The sequence below is a fragment of the Narcine bancroftii genome, chromosome 3 (genome assembly GCF_036971445.1).
Source record: "Narcine bancroftii isolate sNarBan1 chromosome 3, sNarBan1.hap1, whole genome shotgun sequence".
NCBI lineage: Eukaryota > Metazoa > Chordata > Chondrichthyes > Torpediniformes > Narcinidae > Narcine > Narcine bancroftii.
Genome location: NC_091471.1, coordinates 343,875,816 through 343,896,020, shown reverse-complemented (window position 1 = coordinate 343,896,020; position 20,205 = coordinate 343,875,816). Strand labels below are relative to the sequence as shown.

The following is a 20,205-nucleotide window of genomic DNA, read 5'->3' as shown; positions in this document are numbered from 1 at the left end:
TCTGAACTTATTTATGATAGAAGGTAGATTATTGATGAAGTAGTTGAAGGTGATCAGTCCTAGGACCCTACCTTGAAGATCTCAGGCAATGAAGTTGTATGATAGGAAGACGAATTCCAACAACAACTACTTTCCCTTGTGCAAAATACGAATTCAACCATTGGAGGGTTTTCCTCTTGGTGTCCATTGACTTTAGTTTTCCCACTGCTCATTGATGCTACATATTAGCAAAAAGTATATTTAAATATTGATCCAAGGCAGCCAAGTTATGCAATACTGCAGAGTCCGTACCACAACTGTAGAATGTTGTAACTTTGGTCAGAAATGGGTGTTATACAAGTTGATCCACTGGAGACTAATTTGATGCCAATGAAGACAGATGCATAATGTGCAAAATAAATGGCGACACTAGGTCCAATTTTGCCAAGCTTCTCATTTACTCGATATTTGGGTTAGGTTTATTTTCTAAGAATTCACTGATTTGTCTAAAGTTTTAGCCAGAAATTCAGTTTGGTTTCTTTAATGACTTCTCTCCCCTCTTCATGGCCTCAACAAATTCACTGTGAACTTTGGTAACAGGATGAATTTCAGCTGCATGTGATGTTCAAGTATGTATTTACGTACCGTAGATTCAGTAAGTCCTCCAACAGACACGGTGAGACCCAACAAAACAGAGTACTGATAGGTTGGGAGCCCTAGAAGCTTCGTGATTGGAGGGAATGCTTGAGAGGGAGCACTCCAATTCAACGTTTCAAGTTCTGATCTGGAATTAAAGAATAAATTTTGTGATTCTGTGCAGTGCTCGAGATCAAACTAAACATGACAACTTGGTTTTCCGCTGCTAATTTTTACTCTTCCTCTCAAATGATCTATTTTCAACTCTTCACTTCCTATAGCCAGCTGGTCCTATTTGCTGTCGAGTTTGAAAAAAAGAAATGGAGTTTGGCTAGTAGCGGACGCCATTTCCGTAGGCTCCCACTATACATTGCATTGTTGAATTTAACAGTAAATCATTCGTCAAGAGGTTGCCACTTTAGAATTGTCTGGTTATTCGACGTAACAACAAACATTACCTCAGCTTAAGTACTTCCACCCAGAATAGTTCGATAACTGACATTCAGTAGAACTGCTCTCGAAAGAACATAATTTGACCAGCTGAGTTTCTCCAGCATTGTGTTTTTACTTCAATAGAACTGTATTGATTCTCAGTTTTGCATTTGTCTGTAATCACACACATATTGTTTGCTGGAAAAATTCAACTCTGTTCTTCCAATTTTTCTCTCCTCACCTCATATTTATGACAACCCTATCTAACCAGCAGTGCCTGGAATGCACTGCCAGAGAGTGTGGTAGAAGAAGAATTACTGTCAGCATTTGAGTGTCTATCCAGACATGAATTGCCTTGGTATTGAAGGCTGTGGGCCAAGTGCTTGACAATGATATTAATGCAAGTGGTTCCCCAATGGATTGACACAGATATCATGGGGCCAAATGATGTGTTTACATGCTATGACATTTCTCTCTCTAAGCCTCAATAATCAAAATTCTTATTTCTAGGACCACCCTCTTATTTTAACATTCCAATGGGTCTGTTCCTTGGTGAACCCCCTTATCCGCTGGTTTAATACAACCACCACAAATCCTGCCGATAGCACCCACTGTGCAAACATCATGCAACTTTTTAGCTGGTGTGCAGGCACTCCCTAGGGTCATACACCATTTTAATTATACCTCTTTCAATTTAAAATACTATATTAACTGCATATAATGCAAACATGTTGATGAATGGGAGAGAAAATGCACAGTGGGTGATTAAAGAACATCTCTCTATAGAATGGTGTAACCTCTGGCTGCATATCAACTACACTCTCCACCTGATTCCCACAAGTTCATTATTGTTTGTCTCAGCCATGGTTTGAGGATAATAGGCAAACCATTTAGGACCGAGATGAGGAGGAATTTCTTGACCCAGAGGGTGGTGAATCTGTGGAATTCATTATCACAGAGGGCAGTAGAGGCAGGTTCATTAAATATATTTAAGAGGGAATTAGATCTATTTATTCAGTATAAGGGTATTAAAGGTTACGGAGAGAAGGCGGGGACGGGGTACTGAACTTTAAGATCAGCCATGATCTCGGTGAATGGCGGAGCAGGCTCGAATGACCTACTCCTGCTCCTATCTTCTATGTTTCTATGAAGCCCAACTAGATTTGAATACCAGCAATTTTTCATTGAAGCACATTTCAGCCATTTTTGCTTGACATTGACTTCAGATAATACTTCTCCTGATTTAGTTCCATGACACAGGAGGCCATTCAGTCCATTGATTCTATGCCAGTTCTCAGAGGATTCCCATTATATTCTCTCACTTATTTCCCTTTAACCAATTCGCTCTCACATGCTCCCCACTCCCCACTGATTCTCCTGCCATCCACCTACACCAGAAGAGGCATTAACAGCACATCTTTAGATTGTGCATGGAAATCAAAGGACCTAGAGGGAGAATGGATAGAAGGAAGCCCGGAGGAAATGGACACACATGGCAGCAGCTCAAACTGCTTTTCCACCATAACCTTGCTTATCCTATTTGCATTTAATCTCCATAAACCCATCGTTTCTTTAAACCCAAAAGGCCATTTGCTAGAAATCTTAAAACAAAAATAGAAAATCTTGGAAATATTCAGCAAGTCAACAGAATCCCAAGTTTTGATGAAAGGTCGTCAACATGAAATATTAACTCTGGCTCTCTCCCGACAAGACTGGTGGAGTTTTTGAGCATTTTTGTTTGTTTCCTCGCATGTTCCTTTCACATAGTCTCCAAACTATGGACCATCATTTGCCATTTAATCTCTTCTACCTATCACAAATTTTCATTTTGTTCATTATTTTTCTCCATGTCTTACTACTGATGAAAGCGTATCAATTGAAAAAAGAAAACTGTGGCCTGACTTGCTGATTATTTGCAATATTTCTTGCATTTATTTAAGGTTTCTAACATATGTATTTTTAAACATGCATTAACTTCTACAACAGGTTGAGAAATCGATGATGCACCTTGTTTGTCACTCACCGAGGAAAAATGCTCTCTAGCTCCTCCCGGTGTGGAATGTGAGGAACCGCAGGGTTATCAAAATGTAAGATGCGAAGAAAAACAGAGCCTGCGTGTGCTCGGAATCTGTCTATCTTCTCAGCTGACAATTGAGCCAAATAGCACATCATATGTCTGCAACTGCACACAAGTGGCAACATGTGAGCATCAATTCCATGAGATTTTCTGCCCCTAAAACTCTATGAGCTTCGCAAAAAGGTCTTAATGCATTTCTCTTGAGTAAATCATCTGCCACAATTCCTATATTCCAACTGTGCCTACATCGCGATGTATCTCATTGATTTTAATGAGGGGCCGAGGTAAAGAGGAAGAACATGTATCCCTTGGCACAGGAGTCAAAAATCATGAGAATGCATGGATGTCAAGTAATTGACCATGGGAGACTGGAATTCATCATCTGAAAAGGTAGTGGAGATGGAAACCTTCATCACATTTAAATAGTACCTAGATGTACTTAAGAAGCTGTGACCTAGTGCTGGAAGGCAATGATTAGGTTGATGACCTCTTTCTTGATCAGCAAGAGACAAGGAGTTAATGGCCATCTCTGGTTTACAATTTTTATTTTAAAAATAACAAAATGGATGCAAGAAAAGAAAGGAAGAAAAATAGCACACTTTCCGGTGGAACATTTGACATAGTGGTTAGTGCAATGCTTTTACAGCTCTGTCTGTAAGGAGTTTGGACGCTCTCCCCACGTCTGTGTGGGTTTTCCCCAGGAGTTCTGGTTCAAAATGTACTGGATGTAGGTTAATTGGGGGGTGTAAATTGGGTGGCATAGGTTGAAATGCCCTGTTACTGTGCTCTATGTCTAAATTTTAAAAAATTAAATGACAGTAACAAAGGATGCAAAGCCAAGAGAACTGTTCAGGTGCAGTCAATATAGTAAAACCTGAGCTATCCAGAATTCAAGCAAATGACATCCATGCCACACATTTTGACAGAAGAACAGGCATAGTTTGACAAAAGATATTTAAAAACATAGTATATAATATAAAACAATCTATTTTTAATTATATCCTCACTTAATTAGGTCCAAATTTCTTGGTGTATTTTTAGATTTAAGCTCAGTGCCTGTTAATAAATGATAACTGGATCCAATTTTGTACTCACTTATCAGGAGAAATGAGCCGAGGATGAGTCTGCACCAACAGTATTGTTAATTCCATCAAACTTGTCATAGCAGCTTCACGCACCCTATCAAAAATAATGAAACTAGTATTGAACTCGGAGGAAAGGTCACCCATTTCAGAAAAGAGAAATCACAGTGAAGGGCAAAATTAATCCCATTATCTGTATGAAACATCCAAACTCGTAGATGTTAATCTCAAGGAGCCTTGTGAAATAAATGACAAAAAAAACTTGAAATACCAGTTTTGAATTGTACTCTAACATCACATGACTTGTAAATCATACAGAAACAGAGTAAAATCCCTTGTCAAACTGTAATCATTCCTAACAAACTGGACTAAAGTAAACTCATTGCAAAGGCCTGAAGGATGTAAAAAGAACTAAAGGCATGGGAAGCATGCTCCAATGTCTCAGAGAGCACTGTTTAAACATTTATTTTGATACATTTCCTTGACAATCCACACCATATCACCTATTCCCTCTTACCAGTGAAATAAGAATGAAAGCATCGAGGAACATAGAGTATAAATCCAAAAATCCAGATGCCAGAAATGCAGACCACCCAAGAATCTGGACTTTATGAAAACTTCTTAAATTTAGCACGCTTTTGTGTGCGTGCATGTGTAAGCGCCACAGATGCACAGCAGCTTTTTTATTCTTTAAAACTGCTCATTTTGATAAATGAAGTATACGTACTTGCTAATGAATAAACTATCAAAATGTACCTGTTCATCTCTTTTTTATTCCTTCTCAAATTTGAATTTTAAAAGTATTGCCTGAGAATCCAGGCTGACCCAATCCCAGAACAGTCCAGATTTTCAGACTTCTACTGAATTGAATACATGCTGTCTTTAGCAAACTCTCAAGCAGAAACTTCAGTTGATTATTTCTTCATCTGGACATCATTACATTAGAGAAGCAATCAAGAGTCAAAATATCAAATCCTGATAGATCTATCAAACAAGTTGAAAGTTAATCTTGCTGCAATGTGCTTGAAAATGGCCTGTCCTAACTTGTATGGAGTTTGGAAAAGAGAAACAAATCATTTAACAGAACCTTCCCATCTTCATCACTCCCTTGCGTAAGTAACCTTTCTCCTCCATTATTTAGTGGATTTATTGGAGACAATCTTGTACTTGTATTGTGTCTATTTGGACATACTACAAGTTGCAACAACTTCCCATATATGTACCTTATTTCACCTTTTCATAATCTTAAAGATCTATATTTGGAGAAATTAATCCAAGTCCCAATATTTGAAAAGCAGTTACTGTTCACGCCAAATCATTTAATTTATATGTCACCTCAGAAACAAAAGCAGTTTTTTTTTCCTCTCATTTTTCTCCAAACCTTCTGTATCACTGGTGTTACACAAAGTAACTGAAAACCAGCCATTATTTCATTGTAGCTGTCTTAACCTTGTCTGATCTTGTCCTTAATCATTATTTAGGTGTTCATGTCATCAACAATAGCTCAATAGCTGTGACGTACTTATTAGAAGCTGGATAATCATGCCCAATACTCAATTATAATGTAACATTTTACAGCTCAAAACACCTCCCTGAATTTGCAAACATGAACTACTTATTTTGGAGTTACACCTTACTGGACAAGCAGGAAGGCACCTGCTGTCAGTGTTAATGATACAGACATAGAGTTTGACTGCACAGAAACAAACCTTTCCAACGTATCCTTTCTGACTATGGTACCTGAGCTGGTCACATTTGATATCTTTATTACACGCGTACCTGTCTAAATATCTTTCACATGTTGTAATTGTACCCATCTATACCTCTTTCTCTGGCTCATTCAGTAAAGCCAAAACCTGCGTGGAAAATGTTGTTCTTTGACAGTCGAGAGCTGTTAAAAGGCCATCAGGGCACTCCAGAGATCTGCTACCAAAACTCAGTCACTTTACTGCCCGCCAACACTCCCCACCACCCCCCCCGACCCCGCCCCCACCCCCACTAGTGAATTCCATTCAGCTTCAATAGACAGGTCAAGAAAATGACGACCTCCGGGGTCACAGGAAGCCCAGCCACAGGAGAAGGGAGAGCTTGAATAGTTCAACATGATCCATTAACTCGTTGAGAAGGGTTGACCAGAAGCAAAATGGTTAGGCTTAGCAGAATGACAGGGTCTTGCAAGATATAATTCCTTCAGATAGATGTGGCAGTATTGGTGACTTGGATGTTACTATCTCTGAAGCATACAAAGACGATTGAAAAATCACTAAACAATTAGAATATTTTGGAAATGGTCAATTTTAAATACAATTTAAATGATCATAATCTTCTTACATATTTAAAATATTTAAAGCAGTTAATTAATTTAATTCCAAAAATATAAATAACTTTTATTTCTAGCTTTCTTCCATGCAGTTATTGCTTTCTGCAGATTCCCCAGCAGTGAATCAGCTTAATTACAGTAGCCCACAAGTGGTTGCAGACTCCGGGGAGCAGCAGACTCGCTCAGGGCACTAGAAATGAGAAGAACACCCCCCCCCCCTCCCCACGAGAAAGAAAAGCATTAGGCAACCCTACAGGACAGCGACTTGAAATTGAGGGAACCTGCAAGTGGCAGGACACTGGTTCATGGGAACCAGATCTCAGAGATGGGATTTAATAGGGTTTTGAGAGCAAGAAAGGCTCCCGAAGGGGCCTCAGAACCTGAAGGCTTCCTGATCATATCAGAGGTTTGGATCTGTCAATGAATCCAATAGGTGTCTGAGCAGAGGCTGTGGAGTGCAGGAGGCGAATCCACCGACACTCAATTACACTGAGGTGACTCTCTTTTGCTTCTCTTTCTCTCTTACTGTCAGGGGCACTGGGCAATCCCATTGCCAACTCTTTATTATGTATGTTACATTTTTAATGCATTATGACGTGACAATAAAAGGAACCTTGATATTTTTCTCTGCACTTCATGAAGCGTCAACTGCAAAAATGGAACAGAAAGACTGTCAGAACAGATCAGCCATCAAGCTTTGTGGTGTAGAAGAAATGCCAACAATTCCTAAAGGATAGGAAGGATTTTTCACGTCCATTCAATGTGTTTACTGGCATCTTATTGGCACATGGCAGTAATGGCTTTGGATTGGAAACAATGACATTTCTCTGAATCTGCAGGTTTAGGATTTACATGTGAACTCAAAGCCTGACGACTGTGATCTGTTATGCAACTTTGCTGATTGCATGGTTAATATTTTACTCCCCTGGGAATCTAGTGAAGGAGCAGTAATCCTGACCATTATGGTTGGGTCCATGGCAGGGATAGCTTCCCCATTCATTAAAAGTAAAATGCCTGCAAAATACCAAAGCATTAGTTTAGATTTTTTTTTAACCATTTAAAAATATTCACATTTTTGTTAATGTTTGAGGTTTTGTTTAGTTTCTAATAAGAAACTAATGCCTAGAATGGATATTCATTGTTTTTGATTTGAGAGAGACATTCCCAACATAGGATGACAAAACCAGTGGTCACAGGCTTATCCTAACTCCCATCACCTCCTAATTGTGCAATGGAGCCTATTGCCAAGATGGGTATGGTTGGCTTCCCACTTTAAATTTTCTTTCTAGGAGAACACACAAGATAAAGAATACTAAATCAGTGGCAAGCGCAGGTGACTTACTGTTGTATTCCAAAGTGCATCACTTCACACTTTCTTTAATTGAACTCCATCTGTTTCTGCCCAACTCTGCATCCTTATCTATTCCCTGCTAACCTATGGCCACCTTCTATGCTACGCACAACACCTTTTTTACCTTTTTTTATATACATATTAATATTTCAATGCCTAAAAACAATTTTAAACTTGTACTCCCAAATTTTTTGCCATAATAAATGAATTGTCGGATAGCTGTATTTTTCAGATTTTTACAAGCATTCCTCAGTAGGATTAGTACCATGTGAATTTCCACCTCTGGTGTGATCTAGGGGTTATATTCATCTTAACTGATGGAGCTTTTTTTGTGCACAAATGGCCTGTCTTTGTTTGCCTCAACATTAATGATGTCCATTCACATTTCTAGGCAAATACAGAGGATAAGAAGATCCTCGAGGTGTTAATTCTTGTTCTAATGCAGTACGCCTGCAACAGAATAAATAGCTGTTTTTGGGAAGGTAATTTATTGGTTTGGTTTTCACATAGCCACTTGTCTGAGTCAAAGGTTAATTCTCTCTTCTCACTAGGGTGTCAGTTTGAGGAAATACTTAGCTAAACAAGCCAAGAGTCGAAGAGTTAGCCTCTTCAGCATTTCTGGCTCGTCTAAATGACAAAATCATTTTTAATTTCATCTCAAAGCCTATTTTTCCATTCACTACTATCCAAGAGAAGCACCAAGTTCAAAGGACTATTGCATTATAATATGGCATGAAGGTAACTGTTGCTCTAACATATCACCAAGCCAAGCATCTAAGGGGCCACCGTCCATGTGAAAAAAACAAAATGCAGACAGTAGAAATGTAGCAACAAATACCATCTCTGAAAGTCATCCTGTACCATCCATTAATGTTGGATTTCTTACTCAGTGTGACCTCCATGGCCTATCCAATTGTATTCACTTCAAAGTGGAAAGGGCACATTAGTGGCAGAACGTGGCTAAGAAGGGCACAAGTAAGCTGAGATTAGAACCAAGGCACTAATTTTCTAAATATGTTCCCACGCTGTCTACACAGAGTACCGTAGCCTAATATATTTTAGAGCAAGATCTAATTGAATAACTATACAGACCATGTATTAATGTCTCAATCTTTGACAATTTTTTTACTTGCAGAAGGCTAACAGGAAGTCAAATTAACGCTTCTCAATTATTTTAAACCTTTGTATTGTATTTAATATATTGATTCCAAACTTTTCTTCTCCCAATCATCTTTCAAAGGGGCACAATTCACCAGCTAGCACTTGGTCAAACCATAAAGAAAATCTTTCTTTTTCAATCATTTTATTCAGATTAATTAACATAAGAATGATGCAGAGATTATGAGTGCATTAACAACAGTTAACATATACAATTCACAGACAATGAGCAACATGTGGAAACTGGGCCTCCCAATCTCTTAAAGGCCAAACGTGAAAAGGAATCAAATTTCATTACAAAAAATATCCCCCTAACTAAGAAACAAAACAAAAAAAAACAAAAGCTGGGCCTCCATGTTTTAGCGGTTAAACAATTATTTTGTGATTAATTTTATTCCTCTATACTCACAACAAAAATGTTAGGAAGGATTTGGAAAGGACCAACTTGCATCATATGAAAATGTTGAATAAATGACCTTCAAATCATTAAGAAAATAAGTTAAACTTGACTCGCAATTGCCTGTAATTTTCAAACGTAATTGTACAAGGGTTCAGAATGGAAATGGTGGTTAATTTTCCATTGTGTTACATAGTTCCATCGAGAGGAACTAGAACATTTCATTGATTGCTCACCTGAAATCAAAGCCCTCTTAGTTACCATAATTTAACACCTCACGGCTAGGTTATGTGAACCTGCAGCTGACGTGGACATACCCCTCCATAAATCTTCGTCCGCGAAGCCAAGCCAAAGAAGAAAGATTTAGAGGTAAGAATAGTTCCACAAAAGGCTAATACCATTTAATGCCAGAGGATGGTGCTATTATTTTGTAGAGTAAGCAGGAATATAAAAATGAGACATCGTGTCCTTTAACCAGCTGTGATATCATCTCTTCTTGTCAACTAAAAGTCTGTTCAATTCTTTCAATGGTAATGCAGAATATAGTTACAGTTTATCACTAAAATAATGAAATTACATTTCAAAAGTTTATTGTCATCTGGATGAACCAGTGTTCTCCAGTCCCTGGTGCAAAACATGCAGGAAAAGTATTTCTTCTATATAAGTAAATAGTGTTTTGTCCATGAGAGTTTTGGTTGGCCACTGTGAGCAGTTCCTTTTGTCCTTCAGCATTCTCCCTGCCCGTGGGAAGAAACTGTTCCTCAGCGTGGCGGTGCTGGCTCTGATACAGCTCTTTCCCGGCGAGAGCAGCTGAAAGATGCTTTGGGGTCCTCAATTATTTTGCATGCCCAGTTTCCACCCCTCAATTCGGGGGGGTGGGGGGGGGGAGGAGGATAGGGAGAATCCAGTCATCCTCTCTGCCACTCATGATCCTGTGAATTGACCTCTGATCCTTTTCTCTACAAATGTACCACAATATAATGCAGCTGGCCAGGACACTCGCAATAGAGTTTCTATAGGTTGACATAATGGTGCCCGGTAGCCTTGCCCAATTCAGTTTTCTCAGGAAGGCGCAACAAGTGAGATGTTGAGTGTCCATGATAAGGTCACTAGTTAAGTGAACTTCAAGGGACTTGTGCTCTCCACTGTCACTGTCTCTCTCTCTCTCTCTCTCTACTACAGAGTTGATGATGTGGAATGGAGGATGGTCTTTCCTGGTCCTCCTGAAGTCCACGATCATCCCTTTCACCCTGTCCACACTGAGACTCAGGTTATTACTCTCGCACCACTTCATAAGATTTTCCACCTCCTCTGTAGAGCAACTCGTGGTTGTTGCTGATGAGGCCAACAATTGTGTCATCTGTAAACGTGATGACACTGGATCTGGCGATGCAGTAATGGGTCAGTCGTGTGAACATGAGCATGCTGAGCACACAGCCCTAAGGTGTGCCGGTGCTCAGAGTGATGGTGCTTGACAATGCACAATGCAATTTTCATACACACCACAAATCATCTATTGCATAAATTTGTTAGCAGGCTGACAATCCATACTGTTAAATTTTGAAAACCCTTCCCAAAGATGCATGGGGAATGAGAAAATGAATCAATTTGAATAAAAGGATAATACTGCATTAGAGAAAGCCATCAGTTCAAAATGCTCATGCATTTTCTGACTCAACCCTAATTACACTGTAAAAGATTCCACAAAATGAAATCTAAGCTCTGTCATTGAAGCAAGTTGAAATCTAAGGTAGAGGTACCTTTGCAAGTGTTCCATTGTAATATAACTGATTTGAGACCAACATTTTTGAAGCTCTTATTAAAGACATTATAACAGGCCATATAGAAAAATTCACGGTAATCAAGTAAAATCAACATTGCTTTTGTGTAAGGGAAATCTCAGCCATGCCGATTGCCATAGTTTATTTCTGCCTTCGGCAATTGAGGATGAAGCAATGAAGAAGCTTTATGGTGCTATCTGCGAAGCCCAGACATCCCACCCTGATGGTACCATGATTGTACCTGGCGACTTTAACAACACCAAACTGAAAACAGTTTTACCACGGTTTCAACAATATGTCAACTTTGCCCCCAGAGGAGAGAGCATGCTGGATCAGGTGTACACCAATGTCCCCAGTGCATACAAAACACCTTGGTTACTCGGATCACATATCTATCCTGCTAACCCCAGCAAACAGATCGCTGGCAAAACAAACTAAGCCAGTTTGCAGGGAGATCAGGACGTAGCCGGGAGGAGTACAGCAATGCTGTATGATTGTCTTGAGATCATGGACTAGAACAATTTCAGAGAGGCAGTCATCTACAATAGACATGTAAACATTGAGGAGTACACAAGCTCAGTGACTGGCTACATCAGCAAGTAAAATGAGGATGTCACTAAGATCAAATGCTTCACAACCAGGGCTAACCAGAAACCATGGTTGGTTGCAGACGTCCAGGCCCTTCTCAGAGCTTGTGATGCTATCTTCAGGCAAGAGACAAGATGGCACTAAGATCAGCCAGGCGGCAAAGCGTGGGTAAGCACGGAGGATCCACAGATAGCCTTGCAACATTGGTGACACAATGCACATGTAGCAAGGGATCAAGATCATAACAGATCATAAGTGAATTAAAAACAATGACACCTCCCTTCCGGATAGACAACACCTTCTGTACATGGTTTGATAAGAAGAACAGGGTGATGCCCAAGAAAGCTCATGTCCCATGACTGAGGTGAAGAGAAGCCTATCCAAGGTGAGCCCACACAAGGTAGCGGGACCAGATAACATACCTGGTCGGGTTCTGAAAGACTGTGCAAATCAATTGACAGATATCTTCAGCATCTCACTGCAGCAGTCCATCATCCCCATTGATTTCAAGACCGTCACCTCCATCGTGGTACCAAAGAGGGCGACAGCAACAGGCCTCATTACTACCACCCCATGGCACTGACCTCCATCATTAAGAACTGCTTAGAGTATCCATGATGCCACACATCTAAGCACACCTATCACTGGAATCATTTTAATTCATCTACAGAAGAAATCGTTCTATTGATAATGCCATACTCTTAACCCTCCACTCCATCCTGACCCACCTGGAAAACGATGGCTCATTTGCAGTCTGCTGTGCATCGACTTCACCGCATTGTTTAATACAATCATTCTCCAGAGACTGGTGGAGAAACTGTCCTTGCTGGGATTCAACATCCCTCTCTGTAACTGGATTCTAGACTTCCTAACGGAAAGTCCACAGACTGTCCAGGTCGGTAACAGAACATCGAGCATCGTCATGTTGAGTACAGGCACAATGTGAGCTCAGCCTGCTCCTGTTGTTACGGGTTATATTATATATTAATTTGCTTTTAAAAGAGGTAGATTGTTGGGGGTTTAGTATACGTCACTTCACAAAAGACATCTCATTTGAAATGCAAGAGCTATGCATAAGCAGAGACTTCATGCACAGAGGCTTTACAGAAACTTTGAAGAATGCCTATGGAGACTTCACAAGTAGGTATTAAATGAACTGATGGTCAGACTCAGAAACTGATTCTGGTTGCAGTTTGCTGTTCTAAGAGGGATCATGTAGTTTTGGAAGCAGAGAGAAAATAAACGTGTGATTTTTTGGGGAGGGGGAGAGAGAGGTCAGTTCTAAAGTAGCTTTTGGAGGCTGCAACATGCCAAGCTGGCAGGTTTGTTGAAAACCCCATTTTGAAGATGGGTTGTGAGTTCTGAGTTCAGCCTGTTGAAAACCCTTGTGGTCCTGACAAGAGGAAATGGCTGGCTAGAATGTTTCTCCTGAAATAAGGGAAACAAGAGGAACTCGGTGGTGACCTGGAAGAAGAGGTTATCATTTGGAAAACCTATGATGGGGGAAGTTTCTTCAGCAAGACACTGAAATAGCTAATTGGAGGAAATCAGTTTGTGTGTGTGTCCAATGAGCAATAAATATCTCTGAAACCAATGAAAAGCTTCCTGAGTGGTAACCAATTACCTTTAAGCACCAAAGTCTGGTGAAAATTCATAAATGTTCAATTCTGTGCACAGTAGAAGAATTACCTGATACCAGTAATCTTGGAGGAATGAGAAATGAGACTGGACTGTGAATCAAATAACATTTCTGAACTTATATACATATTACATACACGTGCGCTTAGAATTAGAAGGGGGTTAAGTTAATAGAAATAAGTTAAAGTTTGATCCTGTTTTTATGTTTAAAGAAAATTAAAAGCAACTTTTGTTTAAGTAACCATTTGTTTTTGGCGAATTTCTATTGCTGCTGGGTTTTGGGGTCCTCTGGACTCATAACAAAGTTCACACTACTGACCCATGACTGCATTGCCAAATCCAGCTCCAACAGATTCATCAAGTTTGCAGTTAACACAACAGTAGATGGACTCAACAGCAAAAACAATTAGTCGCGCTACAGAGAAGAGGTGGAAAATCTCCTGAAATGGTGTGAGAATAACAACCCGAGTCCCAACGTGGTTAAGATGAAGGAGATGATCGTGATCTTCAGGAGGACCATAACGACCACCCTAAACTACAATAACTCAGTAGTAGAGAGAGCACTGTATACCTTAGAGTCGACTTAACAAGTGATGTATCATGAACACAACATCTCCTCACTTGTCAGGAAGGTGCTACAATGACTGCACTTCCTGAGAAGACTGAACCAGGCAAGGTTACTGGCCACCATCATGTCAGCCTTCTACGGGAGTTCTATTGCGAGTGTTCTGGCCAGCTGCATCACGGTGTGGTAGAGCTGGTGTAGGGAATTGGATCAGAAGACAGTCCACAGGAACATAAGAGTGGTAGACTGATCACTAGGGCCTCCTTCCCTACTATCGACATGATCTACCAGGGTCATTACCTAAAAGAGGGGGTGCACAATCATAAGAGGACCCCTACCACCCCGCACTCAGCATCTCTCAACTACTCCCATCGGGGAAGAGATCAAGGAGGATCAGAGCCAGCACCACCAGGCTGAGAAACAGCTTCTTCCCATGGGCACTGAGAATGCTGAACGACCAGAGAGACAGAGGCCAGGGTCTCACCCAGTCTAAGACCTCCAATTATCTAGGGGTTTAGATGTGTAAAATAATAATTGAGTCTCAATCACTTTCACTGGAGGGGGTCCCACCAACACTACTGATATGAGACCATCTGCTGTCGGCAATGCAATGAGGAAGTACTCACACTAACGACCCAAGACTTTTATTTGCCCAACAATATTTATTTTTAGATATGTATATTAGTCCTGCGTATGTATTGTTTGTCTGTATGTGTGCTATGTCTGGTTGTATGCGTGCATGTTTTGCACCGAGGACTGGAAAATGTAGTTTTGTCGGGATGTACTTGTGCAATTTGATGATAATAAACTTGAGCTTGATATACTAAAGGAATCAGTTTTAGGGCTTCAACATTTTACATTTTTATAATGAGCTTTATAAAGGCACCAATGTATGGTTGTTAAATTTGCGGATGGATCAAAAGTAGCCAGGAAAGTAAGTTGCCATTAATATATAGGTTAAATGAGTAGACTGTGTTATGGTAAGTGATATACAATGTTGAAAAATGTGAAATTGTTCATTTTGCCAGGAAAAACAAGCATGCCAATAAGAATAGAACAGGTATATACGGCAAATGTGATCTCACAAGTGTTTGCAAAGTTGCAACACCGTACTCTTATATTTTATGCTCCAACCTCTGAAGGCAATTAATATTTCTTAAAGCCTTATATTTTCTATACATGTCCTACCCCTATTTAACTTCCCAAAACACATGAACTTGCACTTGTCAGGATTAAATTCCATTTGCTAAAACTTGGTTCAACTTCCCAATTACGCGATCTTGCTCTAGTCTTTGGCAATCTTCTTTGCTATCCACATCAGCACATCTCTCCCTTATTCACATCCAAGCCTTTCCCACAGTGGTGGAAGCAGAGACTCTGAAAACTTTTAAGGTAGTAATGGACAAATCATGGAAAAGCAAAGATGTAAAAGGAGACCATGGGAAGATAGAAACCTGAATGGCTATCAGTGAAACCCTGATCTTATTAAATGGCACCACACGTTTGAGGGGTGTAATGGAGGATTTAGACCATGCTTTGGCTTATGCAAGGCTGAGTATCAGTAAACCTACTTTGAGAATAATGTAAGAATTAGCAGACATAAGCTAAATTCCACCATGGGGCCCAGAGATGTAGTTATCTGGCAAAAAGACATCTGGTACGAAGAATATTTAATCTTCCTGCCTGTTAGCTGGTTGCTGAAGTTTGAGATTGATGGGATTGTTGGTCGCAGACTGTCAGGTGAGACCTTGCAGCTAAGTGAATCATTGTATTCAAAGTGATAAGCTAGAAAGTTGTGGTATTTGATAGAAGCCTAGGCGTGCTCGGTTATTTTTTTGCTTAGGTAAGCAATTTTTGGGTAATATAAGCCATGGTCCCGCTGCTGAAGTTTCAGACTCTCCGAGGGGTAGAAACGTCTCTCAGCAAGAAGAAGAACTTCTCGAGTCCAACCAACGTCCCGGTCGGGGGAGGTGGAGAAGCCGTATGTAAGCCGACAACCTACTACAAGTGTGTGGTCGTTGCCTCTCTTCGGCAGTTGGGACCAGTCCAGGCGTTGATAAGTATAATTGGGAAGGGTTTGCATATTGTAGTTTGAAATCAGCTTTAGGTTTAGTAAAGGTTTGTATAAACTGAAGTGCTCTCGGTGTGTGTCTGTTTTCTTTCGGTAGCTCAAACACTGTGACCAATCTAAAACGAACAGAGAGGTACAAGTTTACCCAGGACAAGGGGCCAAGTGACTTGTTCCTAATTTGCATGTTCTATGCTGAGATTAACCATTTTGCAGGGGATGGGAGATAAAGTGTTTGCTTGTTATTTGCGAGCTTGGGAAAATTTTAACAAATTCTGAAACACATGCAAATACATGGCTTTTGACTATAATGTTCCTCTGCAGTAACAGCTGGAAATCGTTAATTTATTTTTTGCTGTTAGCATTTGACTTCTGCTAACAAGGATCATAAACATCACAGTCTGAAGAGTGCATGACAAAATGATCATTTATATTACAATGTTGGCATGTAAAATGGGAGTTGTCATGAAATACAATTCTATGTATACAATAACTATCTTCAAGCAACACCCATATCAAATGCCCAGCACAAATATAAATGAAAAATTAAGTAACATCTTTGATTGTCACCTGGACACTGTAAAACATTAAGACTTTTTTTCCTCACCATAAAAATCCTAAAATGATGTCTTCACCAGTAACTTATGCTCAAAGTAAATTCATATATAGTTTGTTTATTCTGCCTTGTTGCATAGCTGTGAGCAATAACATCTATTGTTCAACTATCCTAGAGAAGATCGTTTCTGACGCCACTAATTCTCTGGATAGAAAAGCTCAGATATTCATCCCTGCATGTTAGTTCTCTGCAGAGATTAATCTTCTGTCAGCATTTCATCAACTGCTTCTGAAATTCACTGACCTTTCATATCTGAATTGAGAACCTAAATTCTTATGGAGTCAATCTTTTTCCCATGGTAAGGGTATCAAACAAATGAGGGCATAGGTTTAAGGTGAAAGGACCTACAAAGCTTTAAAGAACAGTGAGGGAAACATTTTTATTCACAGTGGTTGAGAGTGGTCTGGAACTTGTGGCCAGAGGAGGTGGTGAAATCATACGCAATCATTATATTTAAGAGAAAGTTTGGACATTTGAATAGACAAGTCATGGAAAGATACATGCAGGAAAATGGGATAACGTAAATGAGAAAAAAGGTTGACTATGCATAGTTGGTTCTTTACTGTACAATTCTATGAATAAGACTCTCAGTCTGGGCAACAAAGAATTCCCACTCTGCCTACCATCCTTGCATCTATACCTCTGGAGCACAAGAGGTAAAAGGAAAGATGATTGCTTTTTATCTGAAAAGCAAAAACCACAAAAGTAGCTTATCTGTCAGTTCCTTTGAAGAAAGAAATTGTGAAGCATTACTTTTTCCAGAGTTGATTTAGCTAATTGCTTTGATCCACACTTTAAATGACAGCCATGAAGTGGCATTCAGAGAAGTCAAGGATCATTTAGAATAAAGTTTGTTCATTCTAGAGATTTTACCAGATATAACCTTTCCTAGCCTTGTCCCAAAGAGATGAACATATTAACCAAGAATTCATTTCTAGAGATACAGACAAAACAAAACCTCCTGGGCCACTTTGATAGATTTTATCCATCGTTACTCTCATTTCATTCTTGTAGATCCTTGTAATGTTAATAATCTCACCAGGTCAACATTATGAAAATCTGGAGACTTTTAAGATTTTTTGTAGTATGATTAGGTCTAGACAGATTTGTAAATGTACTAGATGAGATTTCTAAATCTTTGTTTTCAATTCCATCTCTAAAAACATCAAGCAGTTTGGTAGATTTTGTTTCTCCCACCTATAGATGACAGGCCAGTGACATGAGGTGCCGGCTGGAAAAATACTTTCAGGAAACTGTTATGACGGAATTGTATTATTATTAATCTTTCAATATAGAATATATATATTTATTAGTAAAGAAATTGTGGGATGGACAGGGGCACACTTACAGTCACACACAATTACACTCAGAGAGAACCCATTTTGGAAACGCAAAGTCTGGTAAAAGGGCAATAAAACCAGAAGTGATTGTCATTGTATCCAACCCACAATTCCATCACTAGCAATATACTTGACTCTATAACTTACTTTACTAAGAAATATATATTTTATAACTGAAGATTTTAATTTTAAAGATTAACACAAATCTGTTACAGGTGGTAAGTTAAACTCAAATTTTATTCACATAATTGTGCATTTTGTATTTTTATTGTATTTTATAATTTAAAAAAAAACTTGATTTTTAAGAACTATTACTTGATCCTCTGCATTTGTTATTGGTATTTTTCTTACCTTAGGACTTTTTTCCCCATTTTGTGAATCAAATTGAGGACAGTGATAATATTTTGCCTTACAGGCGTGTGACACCCTTATGCATGGTATTTTGAGGAGTTACTTCTCAAAGCCATACTTTTAGGTGTGGCATTATTCTCAAGGCTTGTAATTAAAAAAGACAATTGAGACAAGTTTCTGTATTGCATTCAACATGATTCACGAGCAAAAAAAAATATACTAAATTAGTTTCATCACACGGACATCACAATTTAATTCCTAAAATTGTATCTTCTAAATATCTAACATTCTAATATATTTCTCTCTTCTCAGATATATTTCAAATCTACTTCCTTTCAAAGCAATTATCGTGATATCCATTTTCTCAAGTAGTTTCTTCAAAGCATTTGTTATATTCCCTTTCAAACTCAAGTCAGTATACATAATATATCTGGCATCTGCACATTTGCATCCATACAATGAAGTTTGTGCCCTTTGGTCATAGGGAAAATAACATTTAAAAATGTAAAACATCATGGAGAAGAAGAACCTGTTCTGTGCTCTGACTAGTGTCCATTATACCTATTTGGTATCTATTTCTAGCCCTTTCTTCATTATCGTTTACAAAGTGCCCTTTGGGGACAATACGGGAATGGCAAAATAGCACAACTAGTAGAGCTCCTGCTGCACAGTGTTGGAGGCTGTCTTCAATTTTGACCTTTAGTGAGCTCTGTGTCAAGTTGACACGTTCTTCCTGCGACGCCTTGGCTTTGAGTTTGTACAATGGCACCCTATGTGATCTTGGGCTGAGTTTCCAATATTACATTCTCCATCCAAACACCTGCCTATATCCTCCCTCTATCTTTCTGCCTGCTGAAATTCTCACCAGTACCTTTGTTGCCTCCAGACATGAAGAAACCAATTTTTCCTTTTCTTTCAATTTCATTTGAGCAAAATGGGGATCTAAGTTTTTAACGGGGAAAAAAACTATCACGTGGAAGCAAAATACTGAATTGTGATAAAACAATGTACCAACAAATCTGCAACAGTGGTATTTCTCGGATTTCATTAGCTATGGATGTCACCAAAGTTGACAGGCAAGGATCTTTCCTCTTCTACATCAACCGGATGGATACCACTCAATAATTTATGGCAAACACATTGCCCAATATTTCACATGTACACCAACCTCTCCAATGCCTCCAGTGCCCCTCTCCATTTTTTTCTCTCATTAAACATCGCAAAGATTGAAGCATCCACACAGAAGCCTTAACCTTATCACTGATTTGAGCAACATCCTCAATCCCTGTGCAAGGCTGAAGTCAATAGTTTTGAATCATTGTATAAAATTCACTGAACTGCAAAAGTGAGCTTTATCTTACTAAGGCTACTCACTCTGATGAATATATACCTATCTTTCCTGTCAAGTCCTGTACCAAGATTTTTTTTTAAAAAGTAAAGTAAAGCTACTTTAGCACAAAAGAATACTGGTAAAAACACATCAAATTGCTGGAGGAACTCAGCTGGTCTTTCAGTGTCCATATGAGACAAAGATATATTGCTGACATTTTCAGGCCTGAGCTCTTCATCAAGGAATAAGCCAAAAAAAAAGGAAATCTCAGATTAGAGACAGTGCTGGCTGGGGGAGGAGTCCAGACCAACAAAAAGAGTTAATAAGGGGAGAAGTGAGCACTGATTATGTTTTTGTAAAAGGAGAAAGGGAAAATGGAGAGATACAGGGCAACAGGGGAAGAAGTGAGGGGGGGGGGGGGCAGTCTCCCAGTGGCCACTCATTTCAATTCCCCATCCCATTCTCTCGCTGACATGTCCATCCGTGGTTTCATACA

At 39.3% G+C, this 20,205-nt stretch overlaps 1 protein-coding gene across 3 annotated transcripts in view; it reads right to left on the bottom strand.

Moving 5' to 3' along the window:
- tbcd (tubulin folding cofactor D) overlaps positions 1 to 20,205 on the bottom strand; it is a 249,163-nt gene that overhangs the window by 26,167 nt on the left and 202,791 nt on the right. For 2 of the 3 annotated variants that reach the window (XM_069929534.1, XM_069929533.1), the window contains exons 30-32: positions 4,220 to 4,303; positions 3,071 to 3,229; positions 625 to 763 (exon numbers count right to left, since the gene is read on the bottom strand). In XM_069929534.1, the coding sequence (XP_069785635.1) occupies positions 625 to 763; positions 3,071 to 3,229; positions 4,220 to 4,303 (382 nt within the window). The remainder of the gene's footprint in view (positions 1 to 624; positions 764 to 3,070; positions 3,230 to 4,219; positions 4,304 to 20,205) is intronic. The other variant, XM_069929536.1, reaches the window with a different exon arrangement.